This window comes from Scomber japonicus, chromosome 18 (genome assembly GCF_027409825.1).
Source record: "Scomber japonicus isolate fScoJap1 chromosome 18, fScoJap1.pri, whole genome shotgun sequence".
NCBI lineage: Eukaryota > Metazoa > Chordata > Actinopteri > Scombriformes > Scombridae > Scomber > Scomber japonicus.
Window position 1 is genome coordinate 19893849 of NC_070595.1, and position 19689 is coordinate 19913537.

Genomic DNA, 19689 nt, shown 5'->3' on the forward strand with positions numbered 1-19689 from the left:
GCAGAGGACAGAAATGATGTAGTGTGTGAAGACTTGCAAAATCATCATGGCTGAACTTTAATCTCCTTATAGACACTGAGACACTGAGGGATCTCACATCAAGTCTTTACAGATTCTGAGTTGCATGTTATTTTTGACAGGAATATAGAATTATAACATTATAATATCGCTGGTTATTTGCTAATCATCACCGATTTGATATGCAGCAGCTTAGGTGAGCTACTATGCTTTTTTTCTCACTGGATGCACTGAAATCCCACTCTTCTGGGAAGGAGGGAAATGAGCTCTTAAAACAGGTACTGGACTGGACATCACCAGCAGTACGACGCCGTCTGCAGGAGTCCTCTGACAGTGACTTTGTTGTATTGTAATTGTGTTTGCCCCTTCCACTTTTTTTTAATTATTTTTACTATTTATTGTATCATTAAATTGTTGTCTGTTGTACTGCTGCTTTTTACTTTAACCCTCCTGTAACCGAGTGGTGCCACTAAGGCTAAAAACAGCCTTAAAAGGAATCAACCTGTCTGTCTTTCTGTCTGCTGTGTTGCATTTTCTGCTGTGGAGAATGTTTTATGAGTAAAAAGCACTTACATTGCTCTTGCTACATAATACATAGTGTGTAATTAATCATAGAAATTAGACAAAAGTGTTCAATGTATATTTAAATGTCTAAATAGAATCACTGGAAGCCTCAAGGGGTGGTTGATGCCACTAATATACAATGTAACTACATGCATTACAGGATAATTGTGTAAAGAAACAAGCTGGGTTTCAGTTGCTCTTATGGAAATGTCTATGGAAATGTCTACATGTAGTCTAATGTGTGCTTAGCAGAACAAAGGGAAACACTCGGGGTAATAGTGGGGGAAACACCAAACACCGTCTGCAAAAAAGAATGAAGAAAACGCTAATTTCTAAACATACCAGCCCCCTTTTTTTTTCTTTTTTTTCTATTTATAGAGGCACACACATACTATGCTACACTTTCAAGTTTAAAATTGCCCTCACTGAATTATTTGGTCTTCAAAGTCTAATTTAGCCACATCTTTGTTCTAAAGGCCTTTGAAGTGGGCTAATCATGTTCCTTATTTTCCCCCAAATTGCTAATCAAAGAAAATCACAGTGTTTACTGCCTTATCCTCATACCCAAGACCACTCTCTGCATCCAAGTGTGCAGGTCAAAAGTGCACACTGGACCTAAAAGCTTTATTTTATTGGCCAGTTTGTGTTTTGTCTGAGTGATTCTGAACTGTATATATGATATGAATATAACTCATGTCAGGGCTCCAGGCGTATGACAATGTGGAATCATAATTTTCTACCTCACTTCATCTTTTGGCAAATAACAGCAAGATTTATGACCTGTGCGGAGTTATTCTCTCTGTAGATACATGTATTTTCCTCTGCATTTGTTTTAAAAACAAGATCATATTTTAGATTTTTGTACAGTCCTTGCGAATTTGGTAATATATCTCTATATCTCAAAAGTAAATTTTTTTTTAAAAGTCTTGCTGCATTATATTCTTATTTAAAACAAATAAGATGAATAAATGGACATACATTTGTAAGAGCTATGTGTTTGTTGTGTCTTGTTCAGTTGCTGCAGGCGGTCGCCCTCAGCCGTGCTTTCGCAATTCACACACACGCACGCACACACTCCGCACGCACACACTCCACACGCAAGAGGAAAGCAAGTGCTGTACACCTGCCTGAAACTCTGCAACCTACACCTATCGAGTTTAAAAAAAAACACTTCCTGATGATACTGCCATGCCCTCTTTTTCATCTGAGAGCATTGTGGTCTCACTGCATCACCCTCAACCGCCCAGTTAAAATGCAGGGGGGGGGGGGGAGACATGCGTACAGGTGTTTTGCCTCTGGCCAGCACACCAGCCACGATGACAATCATAATGATGACGATGACAAAGATGATGACTCAGAAGAATGCTGCCTACAAACATAAACAGAGCGCTTGACCCCCGATTCACCATTAGAAAGTTACACTTAGCTGCCCCAGAATGACGATGAGAGCAGTTTACGTGCCATTATCCATGAATCATAACTTTCCACTTATTTGCAAGGCATCAGTGAACCTACAGCACACAGAGGACTATTGTATGAGGTATTTATAGAGTGTGCTACAGTTCTTTTGATGTTGCTCTCTAATTACGATGATTACACATTATTATTCCTTATTAGAACATCAACTTGAGACCCCAAGCATTGCAGTGAATTAAAAGACAATTTTAAAATTACATTGCATTGTTGGAGAAAATTATCTCTCAGAGTAATGAAATACTGCATGTCTTGGGGGCGAATGTTTTTTTATGTAACTTTTAGAAAAAAACGTGCAAAAAAACACGGTCGTGCCTCGATGACAACACTTAAAGATGGATAAATGTCACTCACTAATCTGAGCCATATGACGAAGGGTAAGGGGAAAGGGTTATACTCACGTCAAAGAGTAAATTGCAAAAAAAAGAATAGATATGAAACTTGAACCACACTTCTTTCTTTCTACAATCATTTTGAAATCAAATATTGTCAATTCAATTCAGACAACATTTTTTGAAGGGTTTTAAATCCATAAAATGCCGTTATCATCACTAAAAAGGTTTTTCCAGACTGTTTTTATCTATCTAATAACATAATACATGTATTTTATTGATAGGAAATAAATTCCCCTGAAAACTTCAGTTCAACAATACATAAATGCATCAACTTTGTTTCTGATGACCGAGGTCAAACAAGTTCATATGGCATGACTACTGACTCACCATATTAACTCAGCATATTATAATATTGTGGATCAATATTTAACTTTATTCAACATGGATGCTGTATTTACAAAAGTTATGTCTTTCTCAGTAGAGCTTTGTGATAAGGAACTAGACAGAGGAGTGTGTCACAGGGAGCAGGGTGGACCGGGGTTGAGATATTGTGGGACATAAAGGAAAAAGATGAGGATGGAGGGATGAGAAGGGATAGTTTTTGGCCCCAGGAGGCCTATCCCCTGCTGCTGCTGTTGTTGTTTTATAATGAACTCCTAAAGCCTTCATTTCCCTCACTACCCAGAGTGGAGGGGGTGCAGCTATGGGGGCTGCTGAGTCCACAGCCGGATTCGCACGCACAAGCCCCGAGGGTGGCTGCTTTGAGCAGGGTGGGGGGTTGGATGGAGCAGGGGTGCAATATGCAAGCTCCTGTGTGTGTGTGTGTGTGTGTGTGTGTGTGTGTGTGTGTGTGTGTGTTTGAAACAGCCCTGACAGCAGACAGGTGAAGGCAGAGAGAAAGGTTTTTGCATATGTGTGTGCATACTTGCTGTGTGTGCACACCTGTGGTCACTTCAGCGGGAGTGATATGTGAGCGTGTGTTTGTAGTCAGGTTTTCCTGTGCGGGTGTGGGCTACAGTCGGCCTGCTATATGCTGGAGCTGCTGGAGCTTCTGTCTGTCACTCCGAGACACTGAATGACACAGATAATGTAGGGTGACGCTGCTGGTAACACTATCTCTTGTGTCTGCATTGGCCTGGTTCAGGTAGAGGTTACTATGCCGGGCCGGGTTTAGGCAGTGCTCTGTCCTCTGATAGATGAAGATGAATTGGCATACTGGGGCTAGGGCATTTTCAAGATATGTATTATATTTGCGTTGCTTACAGAAAAGATATTATCCATAGCAACTTACATAGCTTTCAGGTTTATACATCACTCATTTGTGTAAGAACAGTAGATGTTAACTGAAGCGTAGAAGGTTTGGTTGATACTTAGCTCAAGGACACAAAGCGCAGTGCCGTCCTGTAATCGGAACCTCTGAGCCCCAGGTCAAACATCTAAACTCTACAAGACTTCCGCCTCTGAGGACAGGGTACTTAGATAGCATCAGTGCTGGCCCTAATCCTCACACCCTGACAATCTGACAGGGGAAGGAGAATTAAATGATGAAGATGATGAGGATAGAAAATGGATTTGGTGCAGAAAAAGCGGGACAAAAAAGAGAGAGAGAGAGAGACAGAGAGTTGTGAATACAGCATGGGGTAGGAATTTGGAATGTGAAATGAGTAATGCAATTGCTCAACCCACAACAAGAACATGCACTGCCTAGAGCTATGACAAGGCTGAGTGCATACCTCTATGGGGGGGCCTAACTCCGAGGCTGGGGTGGACTGGGACAGTGGCTGAGTTCCTCACAGTGTGGGATGAGGTGCATGGGTGTAGAGACAGTGTATACATGTGTGATGGTCAATTGAGCAGGCAGCAGAGTTGAAATGATGGATATTCACCTGAGGAAAGAAAAGGAACAGATTAGAATAGACATTTGTGGAGCGCTTTGGTAGCTGAGTGGTTACCACCCATGCTGTGTAATCGCAACGTCCCTGGTTCGACTCCGGCAAGGGAACTTTGTTGCATGTCATTCCCCCTTCTCTCTCTGCCTGTTTCCTGTTGAACTCTATGCTAGCTACTTTCAAAAAAAGGCACAAAGCCCAAAAAACATAATTAAAAGAATAGACATTTCTTATTATATGAACATTAAACTGGCAAAAAAAGAGAGATTAAAACTGAGCAAAACAACTGCCTGTACAATGACGCCTGTACAATGACACCTGTACCATCAACCAAAGTTTTGTCTTTCAAACCTGGAGAAGAAGGGATGTGGAGATTCCCCCATGAGGCACAGAGCCTTCATCCTCACCTGAAAGCTATTCATTTAATCAATTCGATTGACAGACAATGAATCAGCAATTACTTTGATAATCAATCAACTGGCAAAGTTTTTTTTTAAGCATAATGCCAAAAATTCTCTGCTTCTCACCTCCAAAACATGAATATTTTCTGTGTCTTCTATGACGTTTATCTGAAAATATTTGGGTTTTGGAATTGTTGTTGCAGGTCGATTATGTGAGCTTAGATTCTAATATTTTATGGACCAAGAAATGAATCATCAGATGAATCAAAAAAATAAGAGTTACTTCCCAAAGACATCCCTGTTTGGCTCTGTGGCATTCTTCTTAGTATACTGGTCATGGTGATAACACTCATCAGCTTCCATTGTTAAGCATTAGTGTGCAAAATGAATATATTTCGACAAATATATTAAACAAACAAAGGTGAAGCAAAGACAAAAACAGCAGACTGTGAAAAGAGGACTTAGTTTGCAGAAGGATGCTTGAGAATGTGTCCAACAGTTGGCAGCAAGACAAAGCATAACACAGCAGATAGGGCAGCGCTATGCTTATAAATTCATTTCACACAGAACCGATGCCCTGCAAAATGTTGGTGTCTCCCTTGACCAGTCCACAGTAAGCATCCCCTCTACCCCACTGGAGAACTCCTGGGGGAGGCTGTTCCCATGAGCACTGGTGCAGCCGCTGTGATATGACATGATAAGACCTTGCGCACCTTCATAACTGACTCCCTCGGCTCAATATATAGCACTGCTCTGCATTTCGTTCAGCTGCACAGACTCATACACACACACACACACACACACACACACCCTGACCTCCATTACAAGCGAAACAAAACTTTCCCAGATCAACAATGTCCAAGAAAGAAAAACACAGATAAAAAAGAAGAGCCTAGTGTTCTCTCAACAAGCAACATCTCCATAAAAAAAGAGTCTGGAATGTAGTCTGTAATTATTTGTAATATCTGCAGCTACACAATTATACTGTCTATTGGCTGTATTTCAGTATGTGCTCATACTTATTAAACCATCCCTGTCATTAAAAGATTCAGATACACAATCATGTACAATCAAAATCTATTATCTTTTGAGCTCTAAGAACCACACACTTTTACCTAACTGACACGTACGATTTGATCATGAGAATGTGGTCGAGAGTGAGTGCATGACTGTGGGTAGGAAGCTGTCAGTCTGTGTAATAGGCCAGGCAGGGGAAGCCCGGCGTAGTGCTCCGTGCCATGTTGTTGTTTTTATTCCCATCTGTGCTGAGCTGTCCTCGAACCGCAGGGGTGGACAGCATCTCTCATCCGGAGAGGTCTAGGTGTCACAGGTGGTATGGCCACAGGGCTGTGTCTATTTGAGTGTGTATGAGTGTGGTTCACAGCTGTATGATCAATCTATGCTGTTTGCGGGAAAAACAATAAAGCTTATCACTTTCTCTTATTCAGAAAAGGCAGTCCTCTCTCCTTTCTGCACTCCAGAGGGTAGAAAATAAGGTCAAAGGACCCCTTTCCCAGCAGAATCCACTGAGACACTGGGAGCTTATGAGTTTCTCCTGTCGTCTTTGACAGGCCCTCCTTTGCTTTCATTCAGCATCTCATCACTGCTTCAAAGTCTAGTGGATCATCTCCCTCGGGGGGAGTGAGAAGATCAGCCTGCCGTCAAAAAATGACTGGTATCCAAAAATTGTTGACCCAAGGCAATTTTGCTCCTCATAATTGGCTTCTTCACTGACTGTCTGTCTTGGGCAATAATTGTAGAGTTATGATGTGTTATATTGCCTGGCAAAGATTATTAAGTATATTGTATAGAAGTGACTCAATAACACATCATTTTCCCTTGGCGAACAAAACAGTGGCATATGGGTGGGGTGTAGGGGTAATCACACTGAGTACACTGAGCACTCTCTTCCTTTAACAATAACTCTGCTGCCGTGTTGTCTAACCAAGACAAGGAGACTGATCCAGCGCAACATTTTGCCCCCAAAAGAGCAAAGCCTGGCACCAGGAAATAGCATTCTTTGATGATCCGGTGCTGAATCCACACGCGCACACACACAGACACACATTTACTCAACATACACACTTTGCTTAAATTCTGTGTTCATATAAATCCTAACCATAACCCTAACACTCTCTGCACCATTTTTTCAGGTTCAACAATGATTTTTTTTAAAAGTTCGGACACAAAGCTAAGGAGTTACAGAGCTGCATCCCTGTTGGTCAATTACTTGTGGAGTAACAGGTTGAAAAGTGAAAAGTTCAGCAGTGAAATTGGAAGAGAAGAGAAATTCTGATCAGTGAAAGAAAAATTGAGAGGTTTTTTTATTTTTTAATAAAAGTGTTAAATAGTGTTATTCTAAGTTTTCTTTGGGGTTTTTTCTCTGGTTTCAAATTATTTTAATGACATTCAATTATTTTAATTTGACTCTTGAGACATTTGTTCAATTACTATGAAACAAATCTGATCCCATTGCTGATGCTGTGTAATGTTAAAATTGCAGTGATAGAAAATACGTAGTCAAGCAGTTAATATATAACTAAAATACGTATTTCTTAGCTAGTCTACAGAAGCCCTGAGAGGCACATGGAAGAAAAAAAATCTGGTGATCGATTTTCCATTTTTGGACCTAAATTGTTTTCTATTCTGTGTTTATGATTTAATAAGGTGGAGAAAAGTTGCTTTTTTCATCTGTGAAATTAAGTGAAAAAACTGATTTCGTAGTTTTTTAGAAGTGCACTACAGCCTCTTGTGGCTTAAATGTGAATTACAAAAAACAAACTAAAAATTTTGTTTCACCTGTTTTCACAGTCCTAAACACAGGAGAGAAAACAATTCATATCAGACTTTGAAAATTGATAACCAGAATTTTTCCATTACTTGCCTCTTGGGCCTTCCATACTAGTAAAAAAAAATCTTCAAAAATACCCTATCTCAAAATCCTGGATTCACACCAAAACTAATTACTTGAGTCATGCCCTAGCTTAGCTGTCAAAAAGCTTTTAATATATACTGATAACTAACTAACAAACACTACAAAAAAAACAAGGCCTAAGAAAAACAGCTTCCTTGTTGGAAATAATAACTAAGCGCAACTTTACACTTTGAATGTGCATTAGGGTATGGTAGTCAAACCACACGTGACATCCCGGTCAGTCGGAGTGGCGTGATCATGCCCCACACCTGGAGTCTGAATTCCAGTTTGTGCCCGTGGTGCTCAGGTGTGGAGGAAAACCAGTAAGCTCATCTCATCCTTTCCTCGGGGCTGAAAGATAAAGGACAGAAAGAGAGAACCCCATGACCTTGAGAGAAAGGTAAATGTGCCTCATGTAACTGCTCAGAGATGGTTGGGGGTGGGAGAGGGGCCTTATTTCTCCCTTTTCTCTACTTCTTCTCTACTCTGAGCAACAGGTTAAAGCTGTGCACATCCAACCACTGCCCTGGGGATATGTTATGACAACCAAAAACGGTGAACAGCAAGAGCAAGAAGTGGCATGAACAGATCTCAAGGTTTCTGACATGTGAGGATGGGTAAAAAAAAGACCTGTGTTGAGAAGTGTCTAGCCTGAAGATACAGCCATCAACTCAAGTACCATCAGGCAGCCATGGAAAACTGTCTGGGCCGACTGTTGATTGCTGGGCTGAATGAGATAAACAAATACAGCTATCATTGACAAACAGGAGCTTGTAACACCTCATTGCACAAGTTAGGCAAAGGATGCTTGACTTATCTTTGCTTGCTCCTGTGCTCCTTGATTCCTTGATTTCCAAATTAGTAGACGGTGATTGAAGGTTGGAGCAAGGTGACTGAGATGTGGGTTTGTTGAGGTGACAGGCATCGCCGCAGGACGAATTTCCTCCCACCAAATCACCAAGGAACTATTGTGAAATTTTCACCGCCTGTTCTGGGAAATCCAATCATGGCATTTTCACATACTCCTCTGTGACAGTCAGTCTGTGACGGGCAACTTCACAAACAACCTGTCTGCTTCCTCAGACATCTTCTCCACGGTGATCTGTGACTATGTAAAGTTTGATATCATTAGTTTTGGTGTCTCTGTCTGCAGGCAATGAGGAAGCCTCTGGATAGACAGACAGGAATATTCTGACACATATCTGTGGAAAAAGAGGATAGCCTAATTAGACCAGAGTTCAGGGTGAGCTGACAAAAGCTAGCCCCAGGACATGTTTCACAGAGTTTCTGCTGTCACATGTCTACATGTCATCAGAGGTTGACTTAGTAGGGGAAAGGATCTCTGCTATCACACCTGTCAGCTATTACTTTTAAGGGAATATCAAATATAATGCAACATGTAGCCTACAGCTTAGAGCTACATTTGGGAAGTTTATGGAGGATTTGAACAACCATACAGTGTATATGTGACACTGAATTTGACATCTTACTTAATAACAGGCTACTAATAATACATTTTATTTGTAGCCTACTGCACTACTACTCACTTTTCTCAGTTAATCTCAAAATGCTACATACAGACTTGAAAATAATAAGATAAAATGAGATAAGATGTATTTTTATTGATCCCCCTTAAGAGAAATTGACACAGTAATACACAGCAATCTGCAATATATACATGTGCAATGTGCATAAATTCCTGAGATTATATTCATTTGTGCAATGTTCTTGGAATTTACATCATAAGGTACAATGTTCCTGGAATTTACATCATAAGGTACAATGTTCTTGGGATTTACATAGTAGGGTTCAATGTTCTTTGGATTTACATAGTAAGGTGCAATGTTCCTGGGATTTACATAATAAGAACAGCATCAGTCTTTTTTAGTGGAAGTGGGAGATACTGAAGGACAATGGCACTGACACTAGGTGGTGTTTTTTCAGCATTTTGTGTAAAGCAAAATATCATTAACTGAGATAAGATAAGATAAGATAAGATAAGATTCTTATTAGTCCCAAGATGGGGAATTTTACATTACTGCATCAGCAAAGTGGACAGTAAAAAAAGAGTATCAATAAACAAAAGAACAATAAGTACAAAAGCAATAAAAACAATAGTAGTAAAAAAATATTAAAAATAAAAATATTCGTAACGTTACAAGAGTAATATTGGTGTTGAGTTTGATATTGTTATTGCACAGATACATATTGCACAGTCGAATTGAAATTGATGCACTGTGTATAGAATAGAATAGAATAGAATAGAAGTTTATTGTCCACCATGCTGGAAAATTGTCACAAATAACAGACATACAATAGAAAAACATAGAATCTATGAACTGCATTAAATCATACTTAAAATACATAAAACATATACATCATAGGTATATTGGTGCGTATTGATCATTAGGAAGTGTTTCAAATATTTAATTGCATTTAGAATAAAAGACTTCTTATAAATATTCCTGGTTGCAATGGTTTTAACTATGGGTAATAGAACAGAAGCTTTACCTCACAGAAATGTCATAGAAATGCCCATTCCCGAAGCAAAAAAAAGTACAGATCTGCAGTATCAAAAAAAAAAAAAAAAAATCGAGGCGGAGTGAGCGCTCTTCTATTTTCCCCCCTCTCTGTGATGACGCGACGGAGCTTCCGCTTTACTATTTCCGTACACAAAAACTCGGCTGATGACGTGTACACTCTCCACTACCGTCAGCTAGCTGGCTAGCCTAGCTACCTGTCAGAGTAAAGGTGTTAAAATAAAGCCACGTTTTAAATTTAAATAAAGAAGAAGCAGTGTTTCATCAGAACGGTGGCAACATGGAGACGCTTTACCACCAGACAAACAAGTGAGTGTGTCTGTCGCCTCTTCTTATCTTGCTAATCAGTGAAATCAAACTAGCCATTGAACTTCAGTCGCAGCTGTAGTGAACTAAAATGAACATATTAAGTCATTCAGTGTTTCCACGGTTGTTTTTTGAGTATGACAAATCATTCATAATCTCACTGTATGTTTTAGACAAATCCAGGAGGTGCAGTGTCTCATGGGCAACCTGGAGAAGACAGACCGTCAGTCAGTACACTGTAAGTAATGAGCTGGACCCTCTGCTCTGTATGTGACTGCTGTTATTGTAATAGTACATCCGTACTTAGTGATTATCCTTTGAATGGCTTCTTAATTTCTATTCAGTGCAGGCTCTTTTTGTTGTGGCTGCCATTCACCAATCTCTGGTGTACAAATAGGGGGTGGAGGTGGAGGGGTGTTGGGACTTGATCAGCTCTGGGCCAAGCTGGTGCCAGGACAGGAAGCAGCAGGGGTGGATACAGTGACCGAAGTTGGGAGGGCTTCTTCGAGATAATGGTGGGAGCCAGGCTGCACACAAGCTCCCCCTCCCCTTCCCAAATTATGACATCAACTTGTATTTTAACCAAGTGGTGCTCAAAGTGCAGTCCAAATACCCCTAAGGTTCCAGGGGGTCCCATCAAAAAAGGGGAATCATTTATTTACACTATATTTACAACCATAAGTAATAATAATAATAATAATAACAATAATGACAGTGTATGACTATTTTAGCCATGGGTTTCATACACTTTCTGTAATAAAACGTCTAAAAGTAAAAATCTTATGAGATGGGGGTCCATGACCTAATTTGTGTCAGTTTAGGGGTCCTTGGTGTGAAAAAGTTTGAGACCCAAGGGAGAACATGCTAAGCCTACACAGTTACTAATGAGAAATGGTCATTCCACTGATATATGCCATTGTAATGGATCTTAACACAACCATGTGTTTGTGTACTATCACTCTTTGATAAACAGGCACCTGCATAATGAATGAAAATAAAAATAATAAATGTATGATTTACCTTCAACAAATGTACATTTTTGACAAGTCGTGGCAGCTTCCTTTTGGATCTAAGTATTAGAAAATATGATGTATCTTCTGCTTATAATTATAATAATGTCTTTTTTTTCTCTTTTTTTTCTTCTTCCCAATATACAAGTGTTAGAGAATGAACTGCAAGCCAGAATCGACCAGATCTTCAATCATTTAGAGCGCCTTGAGATCCTGGCCAGCAAGGAACCACCAAACCGCCGCCAGAACGCCAAATTGTGAGTTTTGCGTCAATTGATGGTGACCCTAAAGCCCCAGAGCTGGCAGATCGAGTGATATCTCATAAAGGCATGAGGAGGGTGTAGGAGATGAGACAGGCATCCCTGTCCTGCCCTGTGGCGACGTGGCTCTATGAAAACATTTCCTCAGAAGCCCCGTCATCACCAGCATTCCTGCTGCATTGGGCAAAGACTCATTTCTGAGCTGGGTAAACAGGCCTAAGGGGACACAATACACCCTGTCCCACAGCACTCCTCTGATCTTAGTAAATCTCTAGTGGGGCCTGAGTGAAGCTCAGGAGAGGGGGAGACTGTGCCCTCAAGTTGATTCTTCTTCATTCCAGTTGCATTAGAGATTTGAGGAAAAAAAGAAATTTTCTCATCATTCAGAACAATTATGAACAGCAAGAATTATATGATAAAGTGCAATGTCAGACTTTATATCACTATCATGTATTCCCTCAGGCGAGTGGACCAACTCAAGTATGATGTTCAACACATCCGGACTGCCCTGCAAAATTTCCAGCACCGACGCTACGCCAGCGAGGCACAGGACAGAGAGAGGGAGGAACTCATGAGCCGTACCTTCACAACCAATGCAAGTCAAATGTACCTTAAAGCAGGGTGGAGAATAAACATCAGCAACCTGATTATAGCTACCAAGCTCAGGTTATAGTTAATGAAGCTGGTAATCACTTTATTAAGTATGAATCCAGCACTCTGACCTTTTTGCTCAGACACTTTGACAGCTCGTCTCCAGTCTTATAGTAACATATTACATTAAAACATAACATGTTAGTCTCAAACTGAATGAAAAAGTGTCTGTTCTTGTTCAATAGGATGCAGATACCTCCATCCCCATAGATGAGACTCTTCAGTTAAACTCCAACTTGCACAACGCACACAGAGGCATGGACGACCTCCTGGGCAGCGGCAGTAGCATCCTCAACGGCCTCAGAGATCAAAGATCTACGCTGAAGGTTTGTGCTTATGACTTTATTCAGAAGCTAGAATCACACAAACAATCTGTAGCACTTCTAAAAAGAAAGTTTTCTAGTGATGGGAAAGGACGATCTCTGGACACTTTCAGGTTAAAATTCATACTCCCTGACCCAGTTTCTGGTGTCCACATTGATCACAATAGTCTTATTGTTAGTGCGTATATGCTCGGCCGGAGAGTGAGTCTTTGTTTCCAGGGAGGAGATGGTCTTCCTGGTTTTGCTTCAGGCCTCCTCTTATCAGGGTGTGTCTGTTGATCAGCACTGACAGCCTGGTTGTCTAGCCATGAGAAAACTTCTGACGGAACAGCACGTCAAGGAGGGTGTTGGCACTCAACGTCTCCCAAAATCAGACGAATTAGTGTCGATAATTACAATGCGGTCATGCGATGTCTAGATTTTCCCAAACATTTTGTGTATTTGTGGCTGTTAAAGCCTAATCTAATACATGTGATTACTGATTTTCACATGGCTGTGTTTCCACTCTGCACAGGGGACCCATAAGAAGATGCTGGACGTGGCCAACATGCTAGGGCTGTCCAACACGGTGATGAGACTCATAGAAAGGCGAGCCACCCAAGATAAGTTCATCATGATTGGAGGCATGCTGCTGACCTGTGTCTTCATGTTCTTGGTAATCAGATACCTGGGCTGACCTCCAACCATCTACAACAGCAGTTTTTTGATCAGTCGTGGACATTTTCTGCAGCATCATCCCTCATGATATGAAAACTGGCAGAACTGAAAATTTAAGTGTTTTTAAAAATTGAATTGTGCCATTATACTTTTTCAACATTAAAATCTTTGTGGCACCTGCAAAATTGTGAGGTTGAAGACCTTAATTACATCCAGTATTTAATTTCATCTGAAACTCCAAGAGTGCAATGAACTTTCTCATGAGTCTGCTGCTTTCAACAGATTCCTTTTTCTTTTTTTTTTAAATCAAAACCACTCTGAAACTGTAAATCACTCTGACTTTACCCACATGGCTTTCTAAAAATACATCAACAACTTGCTTTTACCTCCTGTGAAGAGCTGTTTATGTTCCATAATCTGTCAGTAATGTTGTTGTCGTCACTCTGTCTTGCTAAGCATGGTTCATAGAGAAATAGATGCTAGTGGACTTCATAATGCTCCATGTTTCATTACATTTAAATTGACCATTTCTCCCTGGAGAGTCCCCTGTGTGTTATGCTGTATGTGTATCTAACGCTATACACCAGAGACAACTGAGGTGGCAACGAGGATCTTTGTTTAGAAAATAGAAACAAAACCATGGAAGTTATTTTGTAATTGTTGAATATACTTTCTCTTGGATTCATGTTTGGGTCTAGTCTCACTGTGTGAGTGATTTAATTCTCTTAGAAGAATAAAAACATGTTTAATTTCTTAGATATAACTTCATCTAATGACTCCACTGGTATCTAACAGGAATATATTAAAACTGATTTTTGTCATCTTGTTTCAGTCTTCTTTCACTGTAACCAGGATTACTGGTCATTTTTAATTTATGCACTTCAAGGCTTCTGCATTCCCTTTTAATGTGCCTTGTGTGGATTGCAGCTTTCATATGTCTATTCAAGGCAACTAGGACACCACCTAGTGTTTCAAGTGTGATACTAATCTTTATGCTATAAGTATTCCTATTCTCTGACCCAAATGAGTAATGGGAGTGTGACCCTAAAAAGTGAGTGGTGTTTTCATTCCTTTGTGGTTCAAAGATCAATTGTTTGTTAATTTCATCAACTCTAAATATTACAGAAAAACACAGATGAACTCAAGATTTTATTGGCCGAAACAGAGTAAGTTTTCAAAAAATACAGAGTTGCTACTGTTTGACAGATCACATCCTTTACCATCCCAGCCTGTCTCAGCAGGGGGAAATTAGAAACAACCTCCCTAAAATACATACAAGTTTCCACCTTCAATTGACCTTGTCATCCTGCTTTATCAATAGCAGTCTAAAACCTCTAGAATGTTAATTGGTTCATCTACAGCAGTTTTATTTACAAAATTACACAAAAGCAAAACACAGCCCTTCTCCTGAAGAGCATTTTGGAAAATAATTTAAAAACATAAAAATACAATTATTGGAGTATACTACAATCTTATTGTTACATGATGCAAAAAGCACCATCTTGATGTAGAGATTTCAGTGCAATTCATTCAGGTGTACCCTCAGCACAGGGAACATGAGCTTTGCCTCAGAGCTTTAGGGATGTTAAAACCCCTACATCACATTTCCCCTCTCTTAAGAAAGGGGGTCCTTATGTGACAACGTCATACCGATTTGGACACCATAGCTGTAATTTTAATATGGTCATCATTGGTGGGATTCTTCACATTACACACTGATATATGTACACGTTACTGCATTACAAATTATTGAGACCAAGGATCCAAGAGAGCAAGTAGTCATATGAGAATATAAACAGAGTATCAGTAATTATGAAATAGTTTGTCTCTGAAGGTTACATTACAGAAGCGTAGAATGTTTGTCTCTAGAACAATACCTTCCTCCAACTCCTCTTCCTCCTTTCCTAACATGATTCTGCCTATAGCTTCAGCCATTACATCTCCTTTTGGCTGCCAAAATGAGCAGAAACTGAAAATTATATTTTTATATGGAAAACAAAAAACTCCAGTGGTTTCTCTGACTTGTCATTCAGAAAAAAAATGGATGCTGTTATTATACACCAAGATAGACCATAACCCAGTGTCTTTAAATCTACACCCTGCCTTAAAAATTCAGGGCAAAACATGAAAGAAAACCCCTCACATGAGCCAGAAGAAAATGCTAGTGTCAATTTTGAACCCAACACAGGCAGCACCACTTTGTGGTTACAACTTGCTGCACTGTGGAGTAATATGGTGGTGTGTTGACCTGTCACACCGCCTGCATGTTGTTCCAAAGACTTCATCTAAAACCCTGAATCAAGCCAGTTCAGGTTAAGTCTTTCCTCCAGTGGTTTGGTACTGTGAATTTACTCCTTCGCTTGCGTCATTACTCAAGAGCCATGGTTAGGTGGGTGCTGGAGGTCCTGCCCTGAGAAGATTGGGTGTAGAAGAGGGTGGAGCTGGAGAGCTGCTGCTGCAGCAGCCTGTGAGTGACGGGGTGTGAAAAGAGTGGGGTAGAGGGCTGTATGTGGGACATGGTGAAGAGCTAAGGGTGTGTGGTGAAGTGCAGATGCTGGGATTATATGAATAGGCTGACCAGAGAGGAAGGCTGTGTGGTGGGCAGGAATCAGCCCAGCATGTCCCAGTGAGTGTCCCAGAGAATGACCAAGGGAGTGGCCTAAAGGAGAAAGGGAGATGGGGGTAAGGTGGTGTTGGGGAATGTGGTGTACCTGGGCCAACTGTGCATGGGCAGGGTGTGGGTGGTGTGGATGTGCAGCAGGGTGGATGCCCATTGCTGCAGCAGTGGCAGCATGGTGCTGCAGAAGGGCGTGTTGCACTGTGGTGATTGACGTGCCAGAGTTTACGGACACCGTGGGCTGCTGAATATGGATCTGTTGCAGGGCTGGGGGAGGGGGAGCTGGGGCCATGTTGGCAGCGGCTGCAGCGGCAGCTGCTGCTGCAGCAGCGGAGGGAAATGTCTTGACCTGCTTGGCCAAAAGCTGCTGCTGGATGTGCTGCTGTGCAGCCTGTTGCAGCTTGCTGTACTTCTCCATCTCCTCTGGTGTGAATGTAATGGGCTGACTCTCCAAAGGAGCCAATCCATCCTCCTCTGCCTCCATGCCATCTTCCTCTAAGTTGGGTGGTGGGTAACCAGGATAGGCATGCATTTGAGGCTGCTGCTGCATTTCTGGCATGAGGGATTCCATCATGGGGTTCTGAGAAGGATCCTGTCCTGATTCTCCCTGATACTGCTGCATCAACATGGAGGGCTCCTGTTCAAACAATGGCCGGGGTTCTGGGTGCACTGGGGTTTCTGTAGCAGGGTGCTGTGTCTCCTCTTGAACAACTGTACTCTGTGGGGTCTCCTCAACTTTTTGGACTGGTGGAGCTGGAGGTGGTGGTGGAGGAGGGAACTCCCTTATTGGCTCCACCAGAATGACCTCTGCCTCAGCCTCAGAGCCCTTCCCTGCTCCTGATTTCTCACCCTCATCAGGTCTGGTTAGGGGAATCACTGGTAGCTTCTTTCCTGCCTGTAGCTTACCAAAGAGGGGCAGCAGGGCTTTGTTTCCCAGGGTTGGGGGTAGTTTAGGACCAAAGTATCCCTGTGGTGGATCCTTAATTTTAATCCCAGATTTTGTTCCTGTGGTAGAATCATCAGAGCTTTTTTTAGACTGAACCTTCTCCAGCAGCTGGCGTGCAGTAAGGGTGTTTTTCTGTTCCCCTGCATCTCGGGACCCCCCTGCCCTCAGACCCTGCGAGCTGGATGAATGGGTGTTACGATTAAGGCATCGTGATGAACGTGGAGACTGTGAGCGATAGATGCGAGAGCGGTTGAAGTCTCTGCGGTGTGAGTCACTGTCCGCTCGACTCCTGGCGCCTCGTCGGTGAGGGGAACCTTTGGTGGAGCTAGAGGAGCGGCTGGCAGAGCTGTGGCTACGACTGTAGCTGCGCCTCCATGATCTTGCGCTGGTGCTGCGGCTCCAGCTACTTGAGCTTCTTGAACTGCTTCGGTGGTGCCGTCGGTGCCTCTTCCTGCGGCTGTAGCTGCGTGAACGTGAACGGGAGTCTTCTGAGGAAGAAGAGGAGTACTGATGTCTCCTGGATCGTCTCCGCCCTCGGCTACCCCTCCGGTCATACTCTGAGTCTGACGAGCGTTTGGAGTGCCTCCGTCTGCGACCCTCTGTGCTGTAGTCGCTGTAGCTATCTGAGTAGCTGTGGCGACTGTATGCACTGCTGCCTGCTGAGGAGCGCTCAGAGCTGCTGGAGTAAGAGTGACTTCGTGAGGTTTTACTACGATGGTGCCGACGACGACTGCTACCCCGTCTTTCCCCTCGTCTTGATGAGCGGCTGCAGGACCGCCTTGATTCCTCACTATGGTGGCGGCGCTGCTCCCGAGGACTTGACCTGTGATGACGTGAGCGCTGTGTAGTAGAGCCCCCTTCTTCTTCACTATCACTGCTAGGAGGTCTTCCAGGACCAGGACTCTTTTGGGCTGAGGTGGAGCAGGAGGCACTTTGAGGTGCACTGGAGTCAGTCTTTTGTCGCTTGGTGCCACTGTGCTCCTCTGAGGAGTTGGCTTTATCCGTGCCTTTTCCCGTGCCTCCTTCCTCTACTCCAGACTTTGAAGGCACTTCCTTAGTAGCACGTTTCCTCTTCCCCATTTCTACTCCTGTATTTCCGGCAGTTCCTCCCACTCCAGGTGTCAGCTGAACAGAAGAGGCAACAGTTTTATCTTCTGACTTTGGTTTCGCTTTCTCTTTGTCACCACCGGTTGCCTCATCTTGATCTGGAGCCTTGTTTTTGCTCTTCTTCCGTTTGTGTTTTTTCTTTTTTTTGGGCTTGTCTTGCGTTAACTCAGACTCTCCTTCTGCATCTTCTCCTGCACCTTTTTCTTTTCCTTTGCGTTTTGAGTGCTTCGAAGACTTCTTATGCTTCTTCTTTTTCTTTTTTTTCTTGGCACTGCTGCTGCCAGTTGCAAGTTTTTGCTCATCGCCTTCGGATTGGCCGGACTCCCCCTTTGTCGCTGGTTTGTCCTTATCAGTGCTGGTCCCAGGTTTAGTAGTTGTATCTACTTTAGTTGTTGAAGCAGCTATTTCTTGTCCCTTGTCATCAGACTCTTCAGAAGGCTTAGAGGTCTTGACTAATTTTCCACCACGTGCTCCTTTGTTACGGGACAGCTTGAAGTCAAAGTAGAGGGGATTACAGCTGTAAGACAGGGATGGCTGAGCTTTTGTAAATTCGAGGAGTTCAGAGGGCCACTGCAGGGTGGTGCTCTCATCTTTGCTCAGAACAGGGAAGAAGGGACCTGTGGGAATTTTAGGGCCCAAGTTGGGATCTGGGGTGTCCTGTGTGCTCTCTCCTTTTTGTGTAGGAGAAGTAGGTTCAGTGGAAGCCGTGTCTGCTGCGCATGTTGAGACCTCCTCCGTCTTCACTTTAGGTGATGGAGGAGCTGGCTCTGGGTCAGGGGTCAAAGTGACTATTTCTTGTTCTTTTTCTGTCTTACACTCTGTAACGCTGGACTCCGTCTGTTCGGCAGTCTCTTCAACCTTTTTCTCCTCCTGTGCTTCTTCCTCATCTTCCTCTTCTTTAGTCGGACACTGATCAGTTGCCCTCATGAACAGCAAAAACTGGAAGTGAGGTTTTACCCGGCAGTGTGCTGGAGGTATATAGTGATAGTATTCAGGCTCCTGCCCCGCATAGCCTTCCTCCTTTTTCATCATCATCTTCAGTTTGTTGAGGGTGGAGGCTAAAGAAGCTCCATCATCAGGCTGTTGCACCTCTTCTGTCCCTGCCACACTACTACCCTCTCCTACTTCACCTTCAGCTGATCCTCCTTTGGGGCTGTCAGTGCTACAGACAGATGTCTCCTCTTGTCCTCCAGGCTTTTCTCCTTCCTGACCCTCCTCTTCCTCCATAGCTTCCTCGCCATGATCAGCAAACACTGCAGCTGCTGTCTCCAGCTTTACAGGCGCTTTTTTGGCAAAAGAGAAGGACACACTGACTTTGGATGCGCCACTAGAGGTTGGAGAGGAGGAGGAGTTATTTTTCCCCAGAGAGAAGCTAATAGTTGGGCCAGGCTTTGGGGAGGCTTGCTCTGTTTTATCTGCCAGTGAGGCTTCCAGGACACTGTCCGTCAATGCAGGGTTTTCAGGCGTCATGTTATCGCTGTCTTCTGTCTTCTCTCCATCCACAGCCACTGTGGTAGTTTTGAACATGGGCCCACTTCCTGGAGTACTGAAACACAAAAGAACAATAATAATGTGATGTGGGATAAATGTTTCCAAATGAAGAAATACCAAACATAATTGCCAGAATAATTACAGAAATTGCATGCTTCTTGTTGTTGTTTTTTTTAAACAACAAAAA

General features: G+C 42.5%; 2 protein-coding genes across 6 annotated transcripts in view; one reads left to right on the plus strand and one right to left on the minus strand.

Moving 5' to 3' along the window:
- The first annotated feature begins 10282 nt into the window (after positions 1-10282).
- On the plus strand, positions 10283-14162 carry gosr2 (golgi SNAP receptor complex member 2). Its single transcript, XM_053338193.1, has 6 exons — positions 10283-10443; positions 10614-10678; positions 11599-11707; positions 12173-12305; positions 12547-12687; positions 13199-14162. Exons 1-6 carry the CDS (start codon positions 10415-10417, stop codon positions 13358-13360), a joined length of 639 nt encoding a protein of 212 aa, XP_053194168.1. The 5' UTR covers positions 10283-10414; the 3' UTR covers positions 13361-14162.
- A 315-nt stretch (positions 14163-14477) lies between these two features.
- gpatch8 (G patch domain containing 8) overlaps positions 14478-19689 on the minus strand; it is a 28774-nt gene continuing 23562 nt past the window's right edge. For all 5 annotated transcript variants that reach the window (XM_053339107.1, XM_053339109.1, XM_053339111.1 and 2 more), the window contains one exon: positions 14478-19557. In XM_053339107.1, coding sequence (XP_053195082.1) covers positions 15714-19557 — 3844 coding nt within the window. In that variant the 3' untranslated portion in view covers positions 14478-15713. The remainder of the gene's footprint in view (positions 19558-19689) is intronic.